Raw genomic sequence first — 24,880 nt, 5'->3', positions numbered from 1 at the left:
CAAACTCTACTGCCACTATATTGTCAACCATGTAGACGTATAGGAATGCCTCACGTCTCTCCCTCCATGCCTCCCCTTCAACGCTCTCCTCACAGTTTGAAAACCTCTGGTCTAGATCAATCATGTGATTAGGCAGATTTAGGCGACAGTGTCTCCAGGCGTTGTCACATCTTTTTCTCATTACAACAATAAACCAACTTCTATATGTTATAACTCATGTTATAACATATATCAGAAGTTTCAGCACTACAACAATAACTAACCTCTGCATTTCCACTTCTGTCCCTGTTCACAAGGTACCATCCAGGAATGGCTGTCTCCCAGTAACTTGCGTTGACAAACCCAATGGATATGATTTGTCCTACACTTTTATGAATGATCGCATCAACTTTGTGGCGACAGCTATCAAATCCTGCAAAGAAACTAATGCTGCACATCTGATCCAAGCATTAGAAGATGCTCTGTTGGACATGAGGACACTGCTGGAACAAACTCCAAGAGTCTAACTGTGAAGCTATACAAGACTCAAGAAATAGTTCAGTATTCTGGGAAAACAAGTGAACAAGTGTATTTTCTAAAAAGTCAAAATATTGTTTTAACTAACCTGATCCAAGATGAAATAGATACAACAGGGAAAGTCTCAGTGACAAAATCTCACAGTATGAGTTTAGGCAGGTATGGGAATTGTTCAATAGCCACATGATATATAGCCTATACCTCCAAATCATATACAGCTAAGACTTTTCTGTAATAACTTGGTGGTTCATATAAACTGATACTTCCTGCCTATACAACTTGCTGCTTTTCAACCACTGTATAGAGCAAACTCTACATGATGTTTACAACACTGTATTCTGAATTTCATCAGGCAAAGATGTCCACTGTACACACAAGAAACTGATTATCCAATAAACAGCCATTAAATCTACTGAGCACATCCATGCATCCAGTATCTTGAAGTCTTGATTTTAATACACCATGGCTTTTCCTCTAGCAACACCCTCAGGACAAACCATACATTTTTAGCTTTGTGAACATATACATAACACACATATACATGCTCTCTCTCTCCCTCTCTTCTTCGTCTTCTTCTTCCTCTTCTTTTTCCTCTTCTTCTTCTCCTACTACTCACTTACACCCCACAGAAATACAGAGCACATTTTATTACCAGGTGTAAATGGGGTATGAGCGTTTGGGATCTGATGAGGAATTTATCCCTGTGGGTGCTTCTACCAGCATATGGTCAGGTGGAAGTGGGAGCCATGGACAGGAGCATCTAGCTGGGGCTCTGGAAGATTATGCAGAGGGTGTGGACAAGCTTGACGCTGAGGATATTGCTCAGTTGGGTAACACTTCATTTTACAGGTCCGCAAATTTCATGGTAAGTAGGTGGTAATTAGTAAGTAACTTCTTTGAAATTTCTTTGAAATTACCCCAAAATTTACCTAGAATTTCTGGTGTTTTTCTTGTACAGCCTTTTGAAACTGTAATTAGAGAGGATTTGGCATATTTTTCATGGGCGCAACCCACATACTCAGCTCTGCTGCTCATACCACAAATACATGTTCCTTACAAATGTGGTACCATTTAAAAGGGAAATAAACAGGCTTTCCAACGGTATAAGATTTATTCCCAAGAAATATTGCTACATCAAAGAAATATTCTACCAAACACAAATTTCCTTACTTTTGTGCTATGTTTATATGTGTTTTCTGTAAATTACTTGCATGCTTGATACACAAATGGAATGTATCCTCTGTTGGACCAAAAATGCAGACTCAGAAAGACCTCCTAAGAAACCATTTCTGACCAACAATTTGAATTATGGCCTGAACTAAAAGCCTAAACTGACCCTAAGGCCGCCTGGACCTGAGAAAACAACTCCCACCTGGATGGAACACAGACTCTTATCACCAAAGCCATAAACTAACCCACATTCCTAAGAACTTTGTTAACCCTCCTTGCAAAGGTGTGGCAAACCTGAACTTCATGTAAATTAAATGTCTAATCATTATGCAACTCATATGATTATGTCTAATCATTATGCAACTCATATCATGTTATTTGTCATGGAAATACAAGAAGAATGGTATAACTTTCATAGTTGTATGACTATCTACTAAAGAGATATGGGACTTAGATTGTATCAACCTTTGTACTGAAGCAATTGCCAATTCATTTAGATATCCCTTTCTCTCTCTCAACCCAACTAGTCAAAGCAGATGGCCGCCCACCAAGAGCCGGGTTCTGCTTGAGGTTTCTACCCGTTAAAGGGGAGTTTTTCCTTATTGCTGTCGCCAAGTGCTTGCTCATGGGGGAATTGTTGGGTCTCTGTAAATTAAAGAGTATGGTCTTGACCTGCTCTATGTGAAAAGTGCCTTGAGATGACTTTTGTTGTGATATGGCGCTTGATAAATAAAAATTGATTGATTGATTGATTGATTGATTGATTGATTGATATAGAGAGGCTGGATGAAGGACCTGGTATGGCAACCACTCTTCAGTTGCATCAAGCAAAGTGGCATACATCCTGCTGTCTGAAATTCAACACCACCAAGCTGAAGAGAGCAGAGAAGAAAGCTGAGAAGAGATCAGCACCTCAAGATGAACCCACCGTCATGAAGAAGTACACTTGGTCAAGTGATCAACATGAAAAAGAAGAGAATATGTGCTTTTGTTTGAAGATTTGACATCTGCTGAGCCACTTCATGAAGCATGTACCTTTCAAATTGATGGTCATGTCAGAAAATGTGCTGTAAACTTGCAAGATGAGCGACTACTAGCAAAAATGTGTGCAGGCAATATGGTTGCAATAGGGGCAAAATACTATGCACGTTGCTTAGCAAGATACTATAACAAAGCTACCAAACTGCACAAAAAAGAGAGTCATGATACCAATGACATGGTATGTCAAAGCATAGCCTTTGCTGAGCTGGTTTGCTATATTAAGGATGTCCATGTAGATGAAGAAATGCCATCTGTCTTTAGGCTTGCTGAGTTGAGAGAAAATGTACTCCTCTCGCCTAGATCAACTGGGGCTGGAACATGTCGGGTTAACTCCACACATTTGAAAAATAGAATACTGAGAGAGTTTCCTGACATGACTGAGCAAAAAGATGGAAAAGCTGTATTACTCGCATTTAAGGAGGACATCGATGTTGCTCTCAGATCATCCTTTCAGAATAATCTTGATGATGAGGCTGTCATTCTATCCAAAGCTACCAAGATTGTACGTTGGGATATGCATCAGATGAGGGCAAAGTTCACTGGTTCATTTGAGCAAGACTGTCAAAAGACATCTCTACCCACATCACTGCCATCTCTAGTTGGCATGGTTCTTGATGGCCCTGACATCAAATCTCAATCTGAGGGTGTGCCTCAAGCTGTGCTCAGCATAGCTCAGCTTGTTCAGTTTAATAGTTGCATTCAGAGGCGTGATGGACACAAGAACCCAAAGCACAACCATTACCAGTGTATGTAGGACTCAGTGTTCATGCCAAGACATGAACACTGAGTCCTACAAGGTGTCGACAAGGTGTGTCGACCTTCCTTCCTGAAAGTGGCCCATGTCACACGGACAAGGTGTGCACATCAAGTAACTGCCAGTAGTCTCCACATCCTGATGACAAAAGCCTATCATCAGTACACTGAATCAAGACTGCCTGCTGATCCGCTTGTCACCATTGACAACTGGTGTACCATGAGACAGCAAGAAAGTCCTCAGTTTCTGTTTTGGCACACTGCCCTGCAGATGGAGCTCCTTGTCTTGTCATTTGTAAGATCCCTGTGTGAGGCTGACTTCAGTCTCTATGTGGATAGCATGACAAGGCTTGTCCCATGTTGCTTTAGCCTTGACCACACAAATTATGCACGCTGGTTTCCTGTTCATGTTAAAGGCATGGCAGGTCTCTCCAAAACCAATCCAGCTCTGGCAAAGGAATTTCTTGCAGGGAAATTCACAGTCACAAAGAGTCAAAAAGTGTTTTCAGCAATGGCTATAAATCAAGCACATGAGCAAAACAATGCTACAGTGAAGGGAGATGGAGGAGCAGTTGGTCTGATGCAAAACCAGGATTCCCTCTGTCACTGGACTGTTGCTGGACCAGAAGTGTCTCGTGTGATTGATGAGTTTAAGAATGCCATGGAGTTCAGCAGTAAGGGTGTCTCTGAAAACAGACAACATGAACAGGCCAAAAGTGTCCAGCTGAAATTCAAAAGACATGTGAATGAATTAGTTGACGTGATTGAGGGAAACCCCTTCACAGAAGACAGCAACAACCTTCTGAAGCTGGACTCAAGAGAATTAGCAGATCAAGCTGTTGTGGATGCTGTTCGGGTTGCAGAGAGGTTGGGCCAAGAGCAGTACAAACTCTTTGTTGAAGAGAGGATGCAGGGCACAAAATCCATCATTGCCCCTTTAAAGGGGAACAAGCTTCCTCTTTTTAAAACAGCTCCAATAAGAGGACAGTCTAAGACAAAACTCACAGAAAAATCACTGAAAAATGACTGTGCACTGTTTTCCAGACTCTACATTGCCTGTCAGACCCGTGATAGGAACCTGGAAAAGTTCTTCAAACACAAAAATCAGGCCCCCCCTCCCCCCAAACTGCCTCACAAAACAGTGCCCCAGACAGTGAGGTTCAAATACTTGATAGGTCAGCAGTCATAAATATCCTGAAACCAAGTATAACTAAAACTTTCAATGACTTTTCCAGTAAGATCTTCATACCTTATATCAAAGAGAAACTTGAAAGAGCCAGCAGAGTGGATGTTGTATGGGACTGTTATGAAATTAACAGCTTAAAATCCCAGACAAGACAGAAGCAGGAAATGGGGACAAGAACAAGAGTGGATGGAAAGAACAAGATACCGACCAACTGGACAGGCTTCCTGAGAGTGGATGATAACACAACAGAGCTCTTTCACTTTCTGGCCAGGAACCTTGTGGAAATGTTGACTGCCAAACAAGTTGTTTCAACTTGTGGACCCAATGTTCTGTCATCTCACCCACAAGAAACAGATAAGATTGTCCCCTGCACACATGAAGAGGCAGACACAAGGATGCTACTCCATGCAGCAGATGCTGCAAGAGAAGGTTTTAAAAAGATCACTCTGTGGACTGTGGACACAGATGTTGTGGTACTAGCCATCGCGCATGTGTCAGAGTTGGACATTGAGGAGCTGTGGGTGGCATTTGGGACTGGCAAGAACTTCTGATACATACCTGCCCATGAGATTGCCAAGTCTTTGGGTCCTAACAAATCCAAGGCCCTTCCTGTGTTCCATGCCTTCACTGGCTGTGACACAGTATCTGCATTTGCAACCAAGGGCAAGAAGACAGCATGGGATACCTGGAATGCCAATGACATGGCAACAGAGGCCTTCATGACTTTGTCAAAGGTTCCAAAGCATTCCAGAATAAGTCATTTCCATTATAGAGCGCTTCACAATTCTCCTCTATGATCACACCAGCAGCCAGCTCAACATTGATCAAGCTCGTCTTGAGTTGTTCACCAAAAAAGGAAAAAGAATGGAGCAAATTCCCCCCAATAAGGATGCACTGGTGCAGCACCTAGGAAGAGCTGGGTACCAATGGAGGATACTGTTGGGGACAAGCCCTTGAGGTGGCACCAAATATGCCATCTCCAACAGACTGCGGTTGGGCGGACCCAAGTGATTGGAGACCAGTGTGGTCAACTCTTCCACAGGACAGCCAGTCCATCCTGAACTCTTAAGTTGTGGCTGCAAGAAAGGCTTGATGTGATATTTGATGTGATAGTGTTCACAGTTTTTAGTTTTATTGACATTATTTTAATAAGTTACACAGCAAGCTAACTTGTATTGTTAGTCAGACAAAGCATTTTGCAAAGTTATAAAGTGATATACACTTATTTGTGAGTGCTGATGACTTCATGTTATTTTTGTGATTTTTGGGTCAGCACCCATTACACTGTGAGTTGAGCATACCGGTTATTTTGCTTAAGCTTTTCATATTTTTGGACCGCAGTAACTCTCAAGTTTTTATAGTATTTTTTAAGGCCGGCCAACAGAACTGCTCTCAAGACTATTCTATAAGAAATATAGCTCAGTAAAGTTAGTGTAGCAGAAGAAATGTATTCAACATTCCACCACAAATCACAAGGAATCAAGGGCGTACATCTGACTGCCTCGGGAGAACCACACCGGTGGCGCATCGATCTTGGACTTCTGCTCCATTGACCCTGAAGTAAGACTGCTGCATCTGCTGGGAGGCTCTGCAGGTAAACAGGCTTGCACCTCTGTAGTAGGCCATGTAAGTGGACTCAGCACTGCACAACAATTTCTGAATCAGCTGAAACGTGCTCATCTCTGCACAACGCTCCAACAAGTAGGTGAACTCCACATCTGTCTACGATATGAGTTAATGTCGAATAGAACTAATTCCCTTTGAGCATTTGATTATTTACCCTAGCATCCTGCTGTTCTTTGTATAACCCTTAATCACATACTTCAGTTTGCTCTTGCCAACTAAGTGATCAGGTTATCTTACTAGGGGTGTAATGGATCACAAAACTGTTAGGATCGTACCACGATTTTGAGTCACGGATCAGATCATTTTTCAGATCAGCAAAAAAAGGGGGGGAAACAAATAACTTTGCTTTCCATTTATTCTATAAAACACTTAAAGCCAAGAACTTTTGCCCATGGTCTTAAATGAAAACAACATTCAAGATATCCAATGTTTAAATCAAATCTTAAAATAAATAAAAACATTCAATACTCAATTGTTAAATTAAATTGCAATATGAGGCATGATACTTTCCTCTTTTATACATGGTAGTGAATGAAACAACAGCCTGTGTCCACATCATCATAACTTGATGATAACTTACAAACATGAGCACACGTCTTATCCTGCAGCTTAGCTTGTTGAACGAGCCACCAAACAAACATTCACTGGGGAAAATTGCACCACTAGTTACGCCTAGGACACACTGGATGCAGCATGTGCGCACCGTGGAACCTCTTGCAATTCATTTCGGCACCCATGTTAACAGGTTAGAGCAGTCACACACCCCGGCTGCTGTGTTGCATCATCTAGAGATTCGAGGTCTTGCCTATTTTCTCTGCATAACGCACACAGTTATCAGCAAAAATAGGCAGGGAACACGATAGAAAGATAGGGCTGGCAGTGGCAGAAGCGCCGTAGCAGACACGCTTCCTACGTGGACGCTGCAAGCATATGAGACGCAGCAGTTCAGCGACGCACACATACTGCTTGAGGTTCACGCATCCAGTGTGTCCCAGGCATTAGTCAGCTGCAGCACATTAAACAGCATGTAAACATAACTGCAGATGTAACTTCGGACCCGTTATGCCTGGGACACACTGGATGCGTGTCTTCGCGCATCACGCGGAGAAAATAGGTGAGACCTCGAATCTCTAGATGATGTGACGCAGCAGCCGTCTCACGTGAGGCACATGAGGCAGTGTGGCTGCTCTAACCTGTTAACATCATGAAAGTATAAAGAGAACTGGATACAGCGTCGGAGGCGGGGCCCCGTTCGTTCCTATGAAAGTTGCTCAGTGGCGCATGAAGCCAAATCCAGCCAAAATCGACTTCCCAGTATGAAAGTACCCTGATCTTCCACATTGTGCGGCCGATAGAGCTTGCACACTAGTGACTTTCGCTGGCCAAGTCAGCTACTTCCAGTTTAGCCCTCTGGCTAACTTGAAATGATAAAACAATTCAATCATGCGGCTCTTCTAGGCTTTTGAAATGTGATTGGACCGAACGGATTTAATTCTGATAGTGAGACTTTCGCGGGGGGTGTGATGCTCAGAAAAATTTATCAGCTGATTTACAGACTTCTCTTTCACAATGTAAGTCTATGGGAAAAAGTCTTTTTGGGCCAGTGTGCATCACGTGACGTTGTAATTACACGGTTTGGCCACTATGTCAAATTTGCTTCAAAGCCTGGCGCTCTTCCTGTTTCCAATTCTTTTTATACATCCATGGTTAACATGGGCGCCGAAATGAAAAGCAAGAGGTTCCGCGATGCACACGCGCCGCTCACACATCCAGTGTGTCCCAGGCGTTAGATGTTGGTTTAGTGGTAGCTCTTCAAAATCCCTGTTGCTGATACGCTGCCTGTCCATGACTTGTGGCTACAGCAGTTTGTTTACTTGGTCTCCACTTAGACATTAAATTTTGCAGTTAATCCGCAGTTCACGTGTGATGAACCATGGGGGGTGATCCGTACGGATCACGGATCAACTACATTCCGTTATACCACTATATCTTACCAATTAAAAGATTTCTTTTTTTTTATTCATGTTATATCCTTTTCTTCAATTATATACTCCTTATTAATGACTGATTTATTCAATTATTGATAGACATTTAGCTATAAATAAATGCACTCATTTATCATTGAGTTGTCTGTATGTGTTCCTTAAAGCAGATGACAGAGGTCCCTGTATCAAAAAGAATGACAACTTCTGGTTATGAGACTGTTTAATTTGGTTTATTTATTTTCCTTCTAATGAAAGTGGTGCCCCAATTTTTAAAGGGTGCAAAGATTTAATTTCTAAAAGTAGTTATATTGCTACAGTGGCAAAAAAGCCAAACAGTGTCCGAAACCCCAGACTAATACCTTAATATGGCACAATCCTTGTTGATATTAAACAATAGTTATGGCCACAATTTTTTTCTTTTCTGTTTTTCATATACTTCTGTCTTCACATATTTGTCCCGAATGCCATTTCCACTTTGATATGATGGACTTCTTTGTGCAAATCTCAAACCCAAAAACCAAAAATAACCACATAACTGGTGGTAACAACAAATTACTAGAAAGTCAAGAAATGCAAGTAACTTTAGGCTATATTAATACATAGACGTACCTGATGTCCAAAAAAAAATTCACTACATAATTATGTTCATGTTCATAAACGTTTGAATGTTCACTCAAATACTTATCAGGCAAAAACAAAACAAAACTGAATTGAATACAGTAGTTAGATTAATCAAGTGTTTTTAACTGATGAAATAAATCACCATGTATGTTCCATTAATGTAAGTGCTTAAGATTGCTAAAATTACTAGAACACAATGAAAGAAGGGGAAGGTGCATTTCTTTGTAAGTAATCACCAAACTGCATCGGTGACCGAAGATTGTCTGACTTCACTCCATCTGTTTTTACAACCTCTGCTCATGTGCAAACATCAGACAAATCAACATCTACAACAAGAGTCGTCACAATGAGGAAAAGTTTGTTGTTACTGTATATCAAAAGCACAGGTACTGTATTGGCACATCAGCTTTAGTGTTGTGTTAAAAGTTTCACTTTGGGAACACTTTTTTCATCTTTTTGTCATAACAATGGTGAGATCCAGACACTCACACAATCACAGGGTACCAGAAACAAAAGGTGAGGGGAAAAAACAACTTCAGCTGGCATCAACAGAAGTGATCAGATGGATGTACTAAGAAAATATTTCTGAAAGTTGTTGCTCCCCCTCTCTCTCATGTGTGGTGAGCAGACAGCAGCTGCAGGGGATGTTGGGATTGCAGTGAGTGAGGGGGAGAGGTCAGTGCTGGATTAGAATTCACAAACAGGATTGAGTTGAGGGTGAGTCAGGCTTCAGCCGTCAGAGGTGAGAGGGTGGAGCTGAGGCCCTCTGTGGAGACATGGACAGGATGCTCTCTGCCTCTTCATACATCTGAGAAATAGACAGAGACAGTCGATCAGCATGCAGAATGTCGTGTGTTTATTTACAGTAGTGTACTGTGCTTCAGTACCAGTAAAAGCCACAGTGACTTAACTGTTTAATTACATGAATCATGTCTTCAAGTTTGTACCACAAGCTGCTGGAATGTGTCAGCTATCGAGAAACTTTTAGCTTTATTCACATCTTACCCACTTACTATTAAGTAGAAATAAGTAATTAAGTAGAAATTTAAAAAAAATTTTATATATTAATGGTGATATACATCATAGATCATTAGCTCTCTTTGAAACCTCATATTTTTTAGAATAAATTTTCTATTTATTTATCACATTTCCTTTTTATATATATGAATGTCTTTTGTTTTTATATCATTATTATTCAGTGGGTGGTGAACACTTCTGTTCATTTTGTGTGTTTCTTAGTGTCATTTATTTTCTCTGCATTTTTAAAAATTGTTGAGTTTTTGTTTTCTAAACACTAAACTAAAAGCCTAAATTGATTGCATGAAAATGTACAGAGGTTGTTTGTGTTAAGATCAGTGGATGATGACAACAAAAGGAAATTTTTTATGGGATTTAAAACAGTCTCATTACTATTAACAAACAAATGTCAAATTACATAACTCATAAAACACAACACACAGTGCAGAGTGATTTGTATCTGTTAATATGTGTCTGTGCCTCTAATTTACCATTGATATATCATCATTTGTACATCAACTACAGCATTTTTAAATGGAAATATATTTGTGAATCTCCACCTATTTGTGTGGAATCTTTTAAGACTGTTGTACCATGCTGTTTCACACAAAATCCACAAATGCAGGGAGTACTTGACCCCTAAAATATTGCATGACTGCTGCCTCATAAAACACAATGCACAAATAAATGCAGCATGAATTCCTGTTGAGACCTTTGCACTGCACTGTATGTGTCACTCAAAATCTACAAATGCAGGGAAGATCATGGACTTTCCAGTCCATGCAATGCAAAATGCAACATTTATGGATGCCAACCGCTGTTAAACTAAATAGAAGAATAAGAAAACCAAGCGCTGGTTGCTTGCTTGTCAAGTGAAGGGGCAGGAGCAGCATAGCTAGTGGTATTTCCCCCAAGACAACTTCAACTGTAAGTGCTGTGACCAGAGCTCTGGCTACCCGCCTGAGCTCTGTGACCAGAGCTCAGGCGGGCTGAGCTGGCTCCTGCTTCTCAGAGCTGGCTTCTGCTTCTCCAGCCTGAGCTCTGGTCACAGAGCTCAGGCTGGAGAAGCAGAAGCCAGGAGAATAAATAGGATGTTCTCCACAAAACCATCCAAAGTGTACTCTCAGTGGAAAGGTAATAACATGAGAACAGGGCTGAGACTGAACAATATTAGAAGAGTATATGGGAGAAGGAGGCATCACATAACACCAATGCTCAGTGGCTAGTGGATCTAAGAGCAGACCACAGCAATCTCCCAGAACAAGATCCAGTAACCATTACAATGGCAGACATCCAAGACTGAGTGTCAGGTATGAAGAGCTGGACAGCACCAGGCCCGGACATGATCCACATCTACTGGCTAAAGAAACTAACTGCACTCCATGAACGCCTGGCAGCACAATTGAACCAACTGCTGATGGATGAGACACACCCAGAGTGGTTAACCCAAGGTCAAACAGTCCTGATCATGAAGGACCACCAGAAGGGCACGATCCCATCCAACTACCGGCCAATAACCTGCCTCTGTACAACATGGAAGCTCCTGTCAGGCATCATAGTGGCTAAGATGAATAGGCACATGGCCCAATACATGAGCAGGGCCCAATACATGAGCAGGGCAGGAATTGGTAGTAATACCAGGGGTGCTTAGCACCAGCTACTGGCCGATGGAGCAGTCACCCAAGACTGCAAGACCAGGCAGACCAACCTGTGCACCGCCTGGATTGACTACAAGAAAGCCTATGACTCAATGCCACACACGGATACTGGAATGCCTGGAAATGTACAACATCAACAGGACACTAAGAGCCTTCATCAAGAACTCAGTGAGGCTGTGGAAAACGCCAACTCAAAACCAATTGCACAAGTTACCATCAAGTGCGGCATATACCAAGGTGATGCACTATCCCCGCTGCTGTTCTGCATAGGCCTGAATCCCCTCTGCCAGATCATCTCAAAGAGTGGCTACAGGTACCAGTTCCGAAGTGGAACAACCATCAGTCACCTCCTCTACATGGATGACATCAAGCTGTATGCCGGGAATGAGCAAGACATCGACTCACTGATCCACCTCACCAGGATCTACAGCAACAATATCGGAATGTCATTCGGACTAGATAAATGTGGTCGGATGGTATCGAAGAGAGGGAAGATGATCAGAACCAAGGGGGTTGAACTACCAGAAGGCAGCATTGCAGATGTTCAGGACATCCCGCAGGCAAATGGGAACCTTGACAAGGCCACAAGGAAGTCAGCCGCAGTCAAATACCTACACAGAGTAAGGCAGGTCCTGAAAAGTCGGCTGAATGGGAAGAACAAGATACGAGCCATCAACATGTGCGCCCTGCCAGTCATCAGATACCCTGCTGGTATAGTAAGCTGGCCAAAGGAGGAGATAGAGGCCACCAATATCAGGACAAGGAAGCTCCTCACAATGCATGGAGGGTTTCACCCCAAGTCCCACACCCTGAGACTGTACACTAAGCGGAATGAGGGAGGCGGAGGACTGGTGAGCATCAGAGCCACTGTCCAGGATGAAACAACCAACATCCAGGAATACATCAGGAAGATGGCCCCCAAAGATGAACTGTTTAGTGAATACTTCGGGCAGCAGAAACCCGATGATGCAGAGGAGGAGGAGGTACCATCATCCAGGGTCAAGCCCCTACATGGCATGTACCACCAACAGATAGAAGAAGTGGCTGATGTCAAGAAATCCTACCAGTGGCTGGAAAAGGCTGGACTGAAGGACAGCACAGAAGCACTTATCATGGCAGCACAAAAACAGGCACTTAGTACAAGATCAATAGAGGCGGGGACCTACCACACCAGATGGACCCCAGGTGCAGGCTGTGCAAAGATGCTCCTGAGACAGTTCAGCACATAATAGCAGGGTGTAAGATGCAAGCAGGAACAGCGTACATGGAACGCCATAACCAAGTGGCTGGCATAGTGTACAGGAACATCTGCAATGAGTATGGGCTGGAAGTCCCAAGGTCACAATGGAAGACACCTCCTAAGGTGGTTGAGAATGACCAAGCCAAAATCCTGTAGGACTTCCAGGTCCAGACTGACAAACTGGTGATGGCTAACCAACCGGACATGTTGATTGACAAACAACAGAGGAAGGCAGTAGTGATAGACATAGCAATCCCAAGCAACAGCAACATCAAGAAGAAGGAACACGAGAAGCTCGAATAATACCAAGGGCTGAAAGAGGAGCTAGAAAAGATGTGGGGAGTAAAGGCAACAGTGGTGCCAGTGGTAATTGGAGCACTGGGGGCTGTGACCCACAAACTGGGAGAGTGGCTCCAGCAGATTCCAGGTACAACATCTGAGGTCTTTGTCCAGAAGAGCGCAGTCCTAGGAACAGCTAAGATACTGCACAGAACCCTCAAACACCCAGGCCTCTGGTAGAGGACCTGAGCTTGAGGAAGACACACCACCACCACCCCATGGGAGGGGGGTGTGAGGGAGATTTTTTTTTTTTTTCTTAAATTTGTATATATATATATATATATATAAATAATAACTCAATAATAAATCAAATCACTTGGTCTTCCCTGCATTTGTGGATTTTGTGTGACACATGATGATGTAAGAGTGGTAAATTAGAGGCACAGATGCAGATACAGATTTACAGATACAAATCACTCAACTGTTCAGCCAGAGATAAACTCATGCATTTTTTTGTGCATTTTGTTTTACAAGTTGCGTAACTTGACATTTGTTTATGAATAGTAATGAGACTATTTTAATCCCTTAATTTCATTTTAAAACTCAGCATGCCCATACTGTGAAGGAATTTTCATATATATGATACATGAATACTCCTTCAACCAAGCAAGCAGAGAAGAGCAGACGGCGGTCCTCTCCATGGTTAAGCGGACCTTTCTTCGTGGCTGTTGCCATGAGAACCTTGGTGCTAAAGTAAACAATCTTATGGCAAGGTTTAGTTATGTTTTGTCTAGAGCCAAGGCTGTTTTAACTAAGCATTGCTTAGAGCTCTCCCTCAAACTTTGGGGTAAAATTCACTTCAGTGTCCAATCTGTGCACTTAAGACTGTATCCCAATGTCTCCTTGGTTGCCAATAAATCTTTTTGCTTCAAGATATCCACATCTCCTGGTGCCTCTGAATTGGCAAACTCAAGATTTCTACAACAAACTGGCATCACGAAACAGGATTTCTGTCTGGTTGTAGGCACAACACTGGGTAAAGTAAAAAGAATTTAATGTTTTCATTACCTTTTCACTCACCCTGTGCTCCACCTGATGAAATTGAGCAAAATAATTTACATTTTATGCAATTTGGCTGTGTATATCTGATATCTCAATAATCAGATTTCGATGAACAGATTTCAGTGTCTGCAGACAAGGAAAGAAATCATGCGAGTTGAAAAATTGTCTTGTCTGAAATTAAATTGAAAGCTGATGTCAGTGGTCAGCAGGTAAATTTGAGGTTCCCCATTGGGGAATTGAGGGTTTTTTCTGGGACAACTTGAGGTTGTGGCCCGGCACAGATTAGTCCATCAGTGAGGTTACACCCTCTGGGATACGTTCTGAGTAAGATGGATAAAGGCTTATTTTGGTGTAATCAAAATGTGTGGTGCGTCTGTGTCCATTGGGAAAGGGAGGCTCTGAAATTGCTTCTGGCTTTTAAGTCTAGGCACCAATAAATTGTGTACACGGGTTCATTTATTATAGATAAATAAATGGATGGATAATATCAAATCGCTGCCAATGACAAAAATAAAGCACACTAGAGAGAGCGGAGACTTTGGATGCAGAAACAAGATTTAAGTTAAAACAATCTAGCCGATCCAAGATCACTCCTGTAATATAAATATCCAGCTTAGGTGAGGTCACTTCCTCTTCCCTCTCACTCACTCTCACTCTCACTCTCTCTCTCTCTCTCTCTCTCTATCTCTCTCTCTCTCTGGCTGGTTGGCATGTTGGTAAGCAGAAATGTAAGCCCAATGTTCTCAACAGATTCTTTCTTAAGTCCTCAAGAGTCAGTGGTGAGTTATGTCTGTTATGTTAGTATTGTATTAGTACTGTCACTAAACAGCTCCCCACTAGCATAGCAGTTGGCATGACCTGCTGGTGCTGCTCCCAACTTGTTGCATATTATTCGTCTTGGTTTTTGCCCGTGGTCCTTGGAATGCCAGGTTGTTTTAGATAAGTGGCTTCAGTTGCCTCCATGATTAAGAAATCTTCTCCCATTGTACCAGGTCGGGACTATGTGGTGCATGTTCCTCATTCGGTATTGAAATTTTGCAGGGTTTTTTGTGTTTTTACAATTAACACTTGAAATGATAGAGGCACTGCAAAGGGCAGGGTAATAGAAAATGTAAACCAGACTTTGGGGTTTCATTTGAATTCTTTAGCATGCCCTGCTACTCAGCATATGACGGCAATTTGTCATTCAGGATAGGAGAGGATCATTCCTTCCAGTTCCCACATATCTTTAAATGCTCACCTCCTTAAAATCAAGCCACACTCCATCCGTTGATTGAGGCAGAAAGTAAGCATGATTGCCTTGTTGTTGTTATTGAGACGAGCGCGTCTGCAAGACGAGATTTGTTGTAGACACCAACACCTGTTTCTGATCTGATTCTCTACACTGACGGTTCAGCATGTAGACCATCTGATAGCAAATACCTTGCTGGCTGTGCCGTAGTGAATGACTGGGTAGTGACAGAAGCTCAAGCGTAACCTAATGGCATCTCAGTATGAGCAGCCAAACTGTATGCACTTAAAAGAGTGCGTATTCTAGCCAAAGATAAAGTTGCAATCCTGTGATCCTATGACATGTGGAAATACAGTGGCTGATTCTGCAGCCAAACAAGCTGCTATTTTCTCTTCCTCCATGGTATGTTGTGTACATTGAGGTGTGTTTCTTTCCTCTGTCCATCCTCTATGTGCTGGTACATATTGCTCATGGGCCCACACGTAGGAAAATATTGTAAAGAGATCTTTGTCTTGTTCCTCTTCATCAAAGGGGTATTGCAAAATTGCCACAGCAATCTGGGTCTGTTTCTGGGATCCTTACTCATACTGTCCTTCATTCACCTTCTACACAAGTGAATCTGTGCGCAGCTGGTGAGGGTTCAAAATCACCCAAGATCCAGAGGTCTACCTTCTCCGAGGACAGCTCATACTTGACTCCCGGGGTGAGAAGTGACTGCTTGGGGGGTTGTGGGGGAAGACGGTGTCATACGGCATTCCCATCAGAAGATACAATATTGAAGACCACAAAAGATACTGTAGGGTAAAGATAAATATAAACAAAGATAATTTGTAATAAACAAATGGATAAATGAAATAATGAATAACATCAATGACTGTCATGTCTAGGAGAGTCTCAGAATGACTGCAGAATAATAACAATTGACAAGTCTGATATAATGTGATGTACAAATAGCATCCTCATAAAGTACTAATGGGGAGTACCTTTGACAGCCCACAAAACCACCTGCTTTGGACTGATGAATACCTGGCAGAGTATGTTCGCTAACTGACTTACTGAACTAATACTAACAGAAACGGAAGAAAGTTGATGATTTGATGATTTTTGATGAGGTTGGTGATATTGTATTAATCAACTCTCTGGACAAAGTGTTTCTGTCTCCTAGGTGGAAAAGGAGCATTTCAGGTGTTGCTGACAACAGCATCAGCAGCAAAGGTCAGAGAGTCACGTGGGTCCATGCCAGCCACTGCAAGCAGGTGTGAGAACCAGAAGAGGGATTTCCACAAATCACAACAAACCGTAGCTGAGTAAAGTTGGGTAGTTTCTTCTGGCCAAGCCCCTGACTAGGTGAGACTCCACTGTTTCCCTAATAATCAGGGAATCTGCTGAAACGGTCACACTCATGAGTGAGTGGGGTTGTTCCCAGACTACACAAAAGAAAAAGAGGACCGACAATCACAGAAGTACTTAGCAGTAAACCAGTGGTTTGAGAGTCCAGGGCATAGTAGACATGTTTGCTGACCCTGGGATCCCACCAACACTGAAAACATAACAGCTGATGGGGTCATTACCACTGACTCTCCAAAGAACTGTGTTTGAATGCCTCACGGAACTTGTGTCTGAACAATTCTTGTATAGATGTACAGGGGAGAATTGAAAGCACTGTACATACTAACTGACCCTTACTTGTCACATATTGAAACTGCTCACCAAGATAGGACAAGAGTCACAATAATAAGCTATATATTTGAATATACAGGTCAGGCATCCATAAACTTAGTCAATCATAGATGTGAACAACTAGGTTTACACATGACTGACAACCCTGAACCCTCAACCCTGAGAAGGTGGGAAATAATTGAAGTTAGAGTAGGACTCATCACTGTCTGGACAAATCACCCGCAGTTGAGTGACAGAATAGAGAAATCACCCTCACATGGTATCCACACATTTTAAATTTACAAAAATCAAGCTAACACTTGATTGAAAATGGTAAGACTAGGTAGAGCTGTGTTGAGATGTAGCCCCAGAGCTACACTATATGTAGTCTTCATGATTACCACATTAATTGTGCCGACAATGTTGTGGTTCTTAGAATAGGATGAAAGGCAGAAAATAGTACGCACCTGAAAAGAATCACTACTGCTATTCAGGCCACTCAGCAGATAGTAAGCACTGGTGATAATGATTTGGAAATGATGTATGATAACCTTTGAGGGTTTGAAGATTGGGTTCCACCGGGTAATATCTTTCATGAAATTTTGAAGATGTTGAAGAAAAAAAAACCCTAATAGACAGATGGTGATTCATAAGTGCCTTATGTATGTGAACTAAGGTAAACATCATGTACTGCAGAACTGAATTTTGCCGTGTGTGTTTTCTTTTGGTTTAATGATTTATTCTTAAATTAATCTTACAGTTAAGTTTCTTTGCTGATGCAATAATCATTTATGAATCATTATGTTTTACTAGACTGCAAGTACTCCTAGGAATGCATATTGTTTATTTTTTGGTCTTTACTATATATTCAATTCAATTTCGCATTTGAATATATTTTCAATTCATATGCATAGTACTATGTACTCACATGGATGTACATAACTTTCATTGAACATTGATTGATATTTTTTGTTTATTAGTACGTATTTCAGATGATCACTACATGCTCCAAACACTAGAATTACTGTAATCATTAAGTACTTTTGGATCTAATATGCTACCTAATTGTTCCATATGGTTATTTTGATTGATCATTGATCACCACATATTTGATTTATGTTATTGTTTGTTTATTTTAGCCTTAATTGGCTATTCTCAGAGTCAGGTAAAATGTGTGAATAGATGTTTAATTTTGTTTCTGTGGTGGTTTCTATGGTTTTCTTAAGACTCATTTTCCTCTGTGTTAACATGTCTAAGGGTTAGATATTTGAGATTTACTATATTACACTACACTGTAGTCATCATATTAGTACTTTACATCCATCACATGAATCTTACATTACATTATTAATTCTTGTTATATAATCTGTTCATATTTATCTTTGTATATTGTGAAGGTTATTATGGTAGGTAATTAGTGGTGATCTTTTGATCAAAAAGGGGGGAACTGTGAAGGAATTTTCTTATATATCATACATAAATACTCCTTAAACCAAGCAGGCAGAGAGGAGCAGACAGCTGTCCTCTCCCTGGTCAAGCTGACCTATCTTCATGGCCGTAGCCATGGGAACCCCGTCACTATAGTAAACAATCTTATGGCAAGGTTTAGTTATGTTTTGTCTAGAGCCAAGGCTGTCTGGTAAACAAATCCTTATCAGAAGTTTTAACTAACTGTTGCTCAGGGCTCTCCTTTAGACTTTGGGGTAGCATTCTCCTCAGTGTCCACTCTGTGCACTTGACTGTATCCCAAGTGTATCCCCTTGGTTGCCAATAAATCTTTTTGCTTCAAGACATCCAAATCTCCTGGTGTTTCTGAATTAGCAAGCTCAAGATTTCTACAACACACACTAAGTTAAAGCAAAAAGTGTGTGGAGTCAAACTGTGGACTTCTGTAAGGAATCATTTCAAATGTTCAACTTTTAACTTTTTGGTTAGAAACCAAATAATTGGACAATAGGAACTTAATGAGTAATGTTTGGGCTCCTGTAAATGGTTGTGTGTGTGTTTGTGTTTGATGTGTGCGCATGTGTATTAAGGCTGATGAAAGTATTGGCAGACCATCCATGGTAAACCATTTCTGGTACATATTTGAGAAGAGGGCAGTTAATATTTCTTTTTTGCTCCTTTTCGATCATGGAATGTGTATTATGTTGTTACAGATTACAGTCTATGTTTTGTTTAAAACTAGTTGTGAAAGTGTACAGTGAAGTGATTGAGAAAATAATGAATCAATGAATGACGAATACAGCAGGCTGTCATAGAAAATATGAGTGATTTTTTTTGTCAACAATTTCAGTTTTTTTGTTGCTTAATTACTTTCTCTCCACCTTTTGCAACTCATCATATGTATATTCAAATTCATTTTCAGTAAACGCATTTTGAAAATGTTGTTACACCATCACCTTATCTCTGGCTGAACAGTTGAGTGCTTTTGTGCCATTAACAGTGGTGGATCACTGATAAGCAGTATTTTCTTTGATAGCAGCTAGTGGAGAGTTGACAAAAAAAAAACTCTGCTCAGATTTCTAATAATTGTGATCTTGATTAGCCCATAAAATCTATACAAAGTATAAAGTCCTTTTATGCTTACTGGTATAAAGGGCACATCTTGGAAGAGCTCCTGAATGAAGCGACGTGAGGGCAGGCGGAACATGCAGTGAGCCAGCAAGTACGATACCTCTGAATATAGACAGATGTCATCAAACGCGTGGGGGAACTTCTCCTTGATCCTGCCAAGAAAACACGTTCGACCACCAAATCAGAAACTGTGGCAGAGCAGGGAAACTACGTGTGTAGAGACAGCTGGAGCCTTACGTTAACAGGCTGGTTTCATGGTTTTTGGTCCCCACGGAGGAGCTGAGATTGATCACCAGACGAAGCACTTCCTTCCTCAAGAGGACCCTGCCAGCTGGAGCATCCTCTGGGATGGACTTAACACCTGCCCAGGTAGAATAAACTGAATGAAGCAATGATCTGAAACAACTTTTTGCTTAATATCACACATTCAAATATGGATGGTAAAACTCTGTCAAGCACCTACCCAAAACAAATTCTGTGCTGCGACCACTACCCCCAGATCCCTGGGACACAGAGTCGCTACATCCAGACACCCCTGACAGCTTGGCTTGGACCATGACGTCTGGATGGTTTGCTGGAGGCGGACTGCACCACTCTGAGAATGGGGTCACCTCTGTAAGATCTGAGGAAGAGGGGGGGAAAAAAGAGCTTCACTACAGCACTAACACTAAAGGCCTTTTCATATGGTGTGGTTTTCATCTGTCTGAGACAAAAGTTGACAATCATGAGAGAAACGTGGTAAAATCTTTGGTCATCAATCCAAAATGGTGCTCCTAGATCTCACTGTTAGACTTGTCCAGAGTGACTTAAGACAGCATGAGGCAAAATTCTGACAGTGCCAGAAATTTAAGACCAAATTGTCACAATGACTGCTGCAACAATCAACACCTACAAACAAACCAATCAGAATGCGACATGAAATGACACAGAATGTGTTGGACAGTGTGACATTTCGTAAGTGCAGTTTTTTAAAGACCAGGAGGAAAAACTTGTTCTCCTTAACACGTCAATGGCACACAAAAAATGAAACAAAATTTTTTTTTGTGAATCAGAGCTGCAGATGGATGACGCGAACTGATGATGTGCCTCTGGTCTCATACTTTTTTCTATTTACATCCAAGCACTACGATTCACCACACATTGATCTCACAATCTAACAGCCTCAAATTGAGATTGTGCGGTCAGACGCAGAGGCAGCTCACTAAAATAAATGTATTAAAGCCGTGAACAGCTTTACATTGTGTTTAATTTTTCCAGAAACAGGATCCCACCTGGGTTGATGTTTTGAGAGCTGAGGCCAGACACAGAAAGTCCAGCACAGTACAGGCAGTTGTCATCGTTGTGTTCTCGGAGACCTGTCTCCTCTGAGCCCAGGATCTGCTGCTGTTCTGCCCGACTTACCGCCATCACTTCAGTGATATTGAGCTGAGAGCGAAACCTTGCTGGCCGACATCCACCGCTGGGGCCTGAGGATGCACACAGCAGACATCATATACTCATATACTGTAGGTGTGGGCTGAAAATGTCTGATTTACATCAAAAATTTAATCATGTCTAAGTTTCTTAACAAAGTTTCTGGTGGCTGCAAGCTTAGCTTTAGTACACTTCAATGTCCTGCTTTGCTTGTCATCCAGCTGTAATGCAAAATCCAACTGCAGAAGTCACACACGCACTCAGCATAGTGCTGGGTGGCGGTGGCCACATGCTAAAGCTTCCCGTATATTTGATTTGACTGTTTGGTGTGATGTAGTAACGAGTTCATGAGCCATGAATTTCAAAATTTCAAATAGCTTATAAAGAGCGAGGAGATAGAAATGAGTAATATTACAGCACAGGAGGGCCCCTAATGCATTCCAAAGCAATTTTTTCTTGTTTTCCACAATACCAGCTCTTTAAAAATGTTAAGGCAGCTGGGAATCGGATCAAGAAAAACTGACATGTTAAAATGTCAAACTTTATAAAACATAAAGCATAAAACAAAATTTAAAAAGGGTTGAGTTGTTGCTGGGATCGCCAAACATGTTGTGATCTAACTGTAAATATGACCATGCTGTATGTAGATAGCGTCCTGTTTCTACAATTTTCTCACCATCAGTGTCTCCAGAGAAGAATTTAGCAGAGCGGTCCTCAGAGGGCGGGCTCATCCTCTTTTGGAAATATGGTGTTTCTTGAATCTGAAGGAGTCCAAGAACAAAATCACACTCCTACTCAGTTCAGGTTTCTAGAAAATCTCAGAGGTCTTTTGTGTTTTGTTAGCAAAATTCATTCCCATGGATTATTAGTATTACCTGGAACATGTTGTTGATATTAACAGGCAAGGCAAGGCCTATGTAGTCATCAGAGGAGCAATAGGTGGCATTGGACACTATGGAGCGTACAGAAGAGGAGCGCTGGAGTGTGCTTTGGTTGATTGGGCTCAACAAGTCTTCCTTATCCAGAGATGCAAAGCTCAGAGCTTTCAGGAATCTGGAGAGAGAGGAACCCCAGGACACAGGTGGATAAAGTATGGTTTTCAGTCCTCTAGCCCACGCCTTATTTTGCCAGCTTGTTTTACATTATCACCTACATACAGTGGAGGTTTTCCGCTTCCTCAGATATGATCCAAACTTGTCAATTAAGTGTACCAAATAACGTCCATCAAATTAATTACTCCTATTTTCTTGAGAGAAGTTTAAGTTTTTTATGCAACATATTGCTAAATACATAATCACAAGCTGTGATGCTGTGTGTCTGTGCAAAGTAAGCATCTTAAAATTGCAGTTGTAAACACTGTAAATCTGTAAAGATGTGTTAAATTGTTCATTCTTTGCTTGTGAACCACATGGGAGTAATAGCTGGACGTTATTGGCTGGCAATTTTCTATATTTTTATCAGCAATGCTCAGTGGCACCCTCCTTACACAGAACTACTCTCCAGAGACTGAAAATGTGATCACTGTTCTAAGTCTTTGGAAGTGTTTCTAAACAAACTAATGAGACCAAACTCTTCATGACGAAGGAACATGTCACCCAGTGCAGCGGTGTGACTCACTGATGTGTTTTTAACAGTTTTTGGACAACAATGGAGCTCTACAGCACAGACGAATAAGATATATCAGACTTTGGATACACACACAATACAGCATAAATAGATCAGTTCATGGTTGACTGGCTTTGATTTGGCTCTACACATGAGATTTGTTGACAATAAGAAAAATATAGAAAACCAGCCTTATCCTTATGAGGAGTATTTACAGATAATATAATAATATAATAATAAAAAATTTCTAACATCACAGGTACCTTCGTGAAGGGAGTCTGGAGTCCAGACTGCCTGTATTCATGGTGATGGCATCAGTGAAGAGCATGTCTTTGGCCGGGGAGCCAAGGGCCTCGCTGTGGGACAGAGATGTCCGGATGCGTTGGTATTGCAGCCTCCTCAGAGTGGCGTAGCCCAGAGCGTCGCGAGGACTTGTGCAGCCATTATGGGAGCTGGAGTACTTCAGCATGGTGTATCCCAAGGCATCTCTGGAGCTGGAGTACATGAGGCTGTAGTCAGCTAAGCTGCTCAGGGTGGTTGCTGACGGAGACTTGAGAGACTGGGCTCGGCGGGGCAAAGTGTGAGAGGAGCCAGGACGTACAAGTGAGGTTGAGCAGGACTTGGGAATTGAGAGTGGCGTGGAGCAGGGTCGGGGTGTCACTGAGTGCATGCTCTGGATGGTTTGGGTGCTTATCACAGTGTTGAGGCTGACACAGTCAGTGTCCATGGTGGAGGGCAGGGTCTCCCTGGAGGGGCTGGAGCTCATGGAGCTGATGCCGCTGGTGGTGGTGTCTGTGTTAAAGCTGTGGCTACGGCTTTTAAATTGGGCTCCACTGCCTCCTTGAGGCCCATCTTCAGCCAAACGCCCATAGCTGCTCTGCTCCGGGTGGTTCTCAACTGTCCGGACCACTGACCCATCCATATCTCCCTTCCCAATGCTAGGGTTGCTCCCATGATTCTCTCCAAATGAGTAGCTGGCAGGTTCTGCATTAGAAAGCCCCTGTTTTCCACTCAGCCCTCCTGACTGGCCTTGGCTGCTGCTTTTAGGGAAAGGGGTTGTGCTGGGCTTCTTTCCAGGGAGAGACAGAGAGTGGAGAAGGCGGTTGCGGAAGCGGCTGGAGGCCAACATGGTGAAAGTGCTTCGGTCCTTCATCAGCTTGGGGCACATGTACAAAGACTCCTCTGACAAGTCACAGCCTTCTAGCCTGTCATCATCTAGCATATACAAACCTGCAAATAACACGGCAGCTTCTTTCAACAAAGTTATCAAAGCAATCAAATCATTCTTTGACTTTATTGGGATTTGGGCTTACTGGGTTGTACTGAGTCACTCTCTCTGTTGTGTCTGGAGCTGATGGACTCGGTAAGGCTGAGGGTACTGGGGACAGAGGACAGCACGTTGTAGGGTTTGGGCTGCGGCTCCACCTCCTCAGGTACCACAGGCCACCATGTGCTATGGCTATGCCTTACAGCATCCCAGCCCTGCTGCTTCAATGTGTCGCAACCCTGCCTCGTCTTACTGATGAGACCCAGCACATACAGACACGCCCTGCACAGAACCCAGAGACACCTTCTAAAAAACAGCCAGATGACTTATAATGATGGCTACCATTAGGTTTGAAGGACTTTCCTTGATTTTAAAATCATGATTTCCCAGGATAATATCAGTGTTCACAGGATTTCTCAAGGTACATAAAATTTCTGATGTTTTCTTTCAAATTGAAATAGTTTATGGACCCTATTTTCCAACCAGCAGAACAACCAGTAGAAGCAGCACTGACAGTTTGGTAAACTTGATTAACTTGACAAACTCACTTTACCCTTCTGTGTGGTGTTTTGGTGCCACAGAGTGCAAAGTGCTCAGGTGGAAGGTTTATTCAAATGAGGCAGTGCAAAGCAAGTTTTTGGTTGAAATTGGGCCTAAGATAAGGAGGATTTGGAAAAATCAGGATCCAGTGTTTATTTTTATTTCGGGTTTTTATTTCGGCATACAGAGTTGATCCAGTTCTTAAATATACAAGGGAGTTCTGTGGGGCGAACACATCTTATATAGAAGAAAAGTGGAAAAGGGAAGGGAACTTTGTAATGTCATTGGAGGAATGGGAAACCTAAACGATAAGCAGTGGAAATCAACCTAATCACTGTCTTGGAGAGAGTTTGGATGGAAAAAAGTGGTCAGATCTTTTATAATACCAGCACTTAAACAGTCTAATGTGAGGCAGCCAGCATGCTGGTGAGCCT

At 42.1% G+C, this 24,880-nt stretch overlaps 2 protein-coding genes across 3 annotated transcripts in view; one reads left to right on the top strand and one right to left on the bottom strand.

Annotated features, from left to right (window-relative positions):
- Positions 1–928, top strand: part of LOC122968882 (carnitine O-acetyltransferase-like) — a 34,935-nt gene extending 34,007 nt beyond the window's left edge. For both annotated transcript variants that reach the window (XM_044334396.1, XM_044334395.1), the window contains one exon: positions 297–928. In XM_044334396.1, coding sequence (XP_044190331.1) covers positions 297–506 — 210 coding nt within the window. In that variant the 3' untranslated portion in view covers positions 507–928. The remainder of the gene's footprint in view (positions 1–296) is intronic.
- A 7,557-nt stretch (positions 929–8,485) lies between these two features.
- The window catches only part of LOC122967955 (rapamycin-insensitive companion of mTOR-like), a 46,408-nt gene continuing 30,013 nt past the window's right edge, over positions 8,486–24,880 (bottom strand). The window contains exons 31-39 of the mRNA XM_044332771.1: positions 23,953–24,188; positions 22,903–23,869; positions 21,910–22,087; positions 21,711–21,795; positions 20,893–21,087; positions 20,085–20,243; positions 19,859–19,982; positions 19,635–19,773; positions 8,486–9,706 (exon numbers count right to left, since the gene is read on the bottom strand). Coding sequence (XP_044188706.1) covers positions 9,635–9,706; positions 19,635–19,773; positions 19,859–19,982; positions 20,085–20,243; positions 20,893–21,087; positions 21,711–21,795; positions 21,910–22,087; positions 22,903–23,869; positions 23,953–24,188 — 2,155 coding nt within the window. The 3' untranslated portion in view covers positions 8,486–9,634. The remainder of the gene's footprint in view (positions 9,707–19,634; positions 19,774–19,858; positions 19,983–20,084; positions 20,244–20,892; positions 21,088–21,710; positions 21,796–21,909; positions 22,088–22,902; positions 23,870–23,952; positions 24,189–24,880) is intronic.

The sequence above is a fragment of the Thunnus albacares genome, chromosome 18 (assembly GCF_914725855.1).
Source record: "Thunnus albacares chromosome 18, fThuAlb1.1, whole genome shotgun sequence".
NCBI classification, from domain to species: domain Eukaryota; kingdom Metazoa; phylum Chordata; class Actinopteri; order Scombriformes; family Scombridae; genus Thunnus; species Thunnus albacares.
The sequence above is the reverse complement of the archived record's forward strand: the minus strand, read 5'-3'. Positions and strand labels throughout refer to the sequence as shown.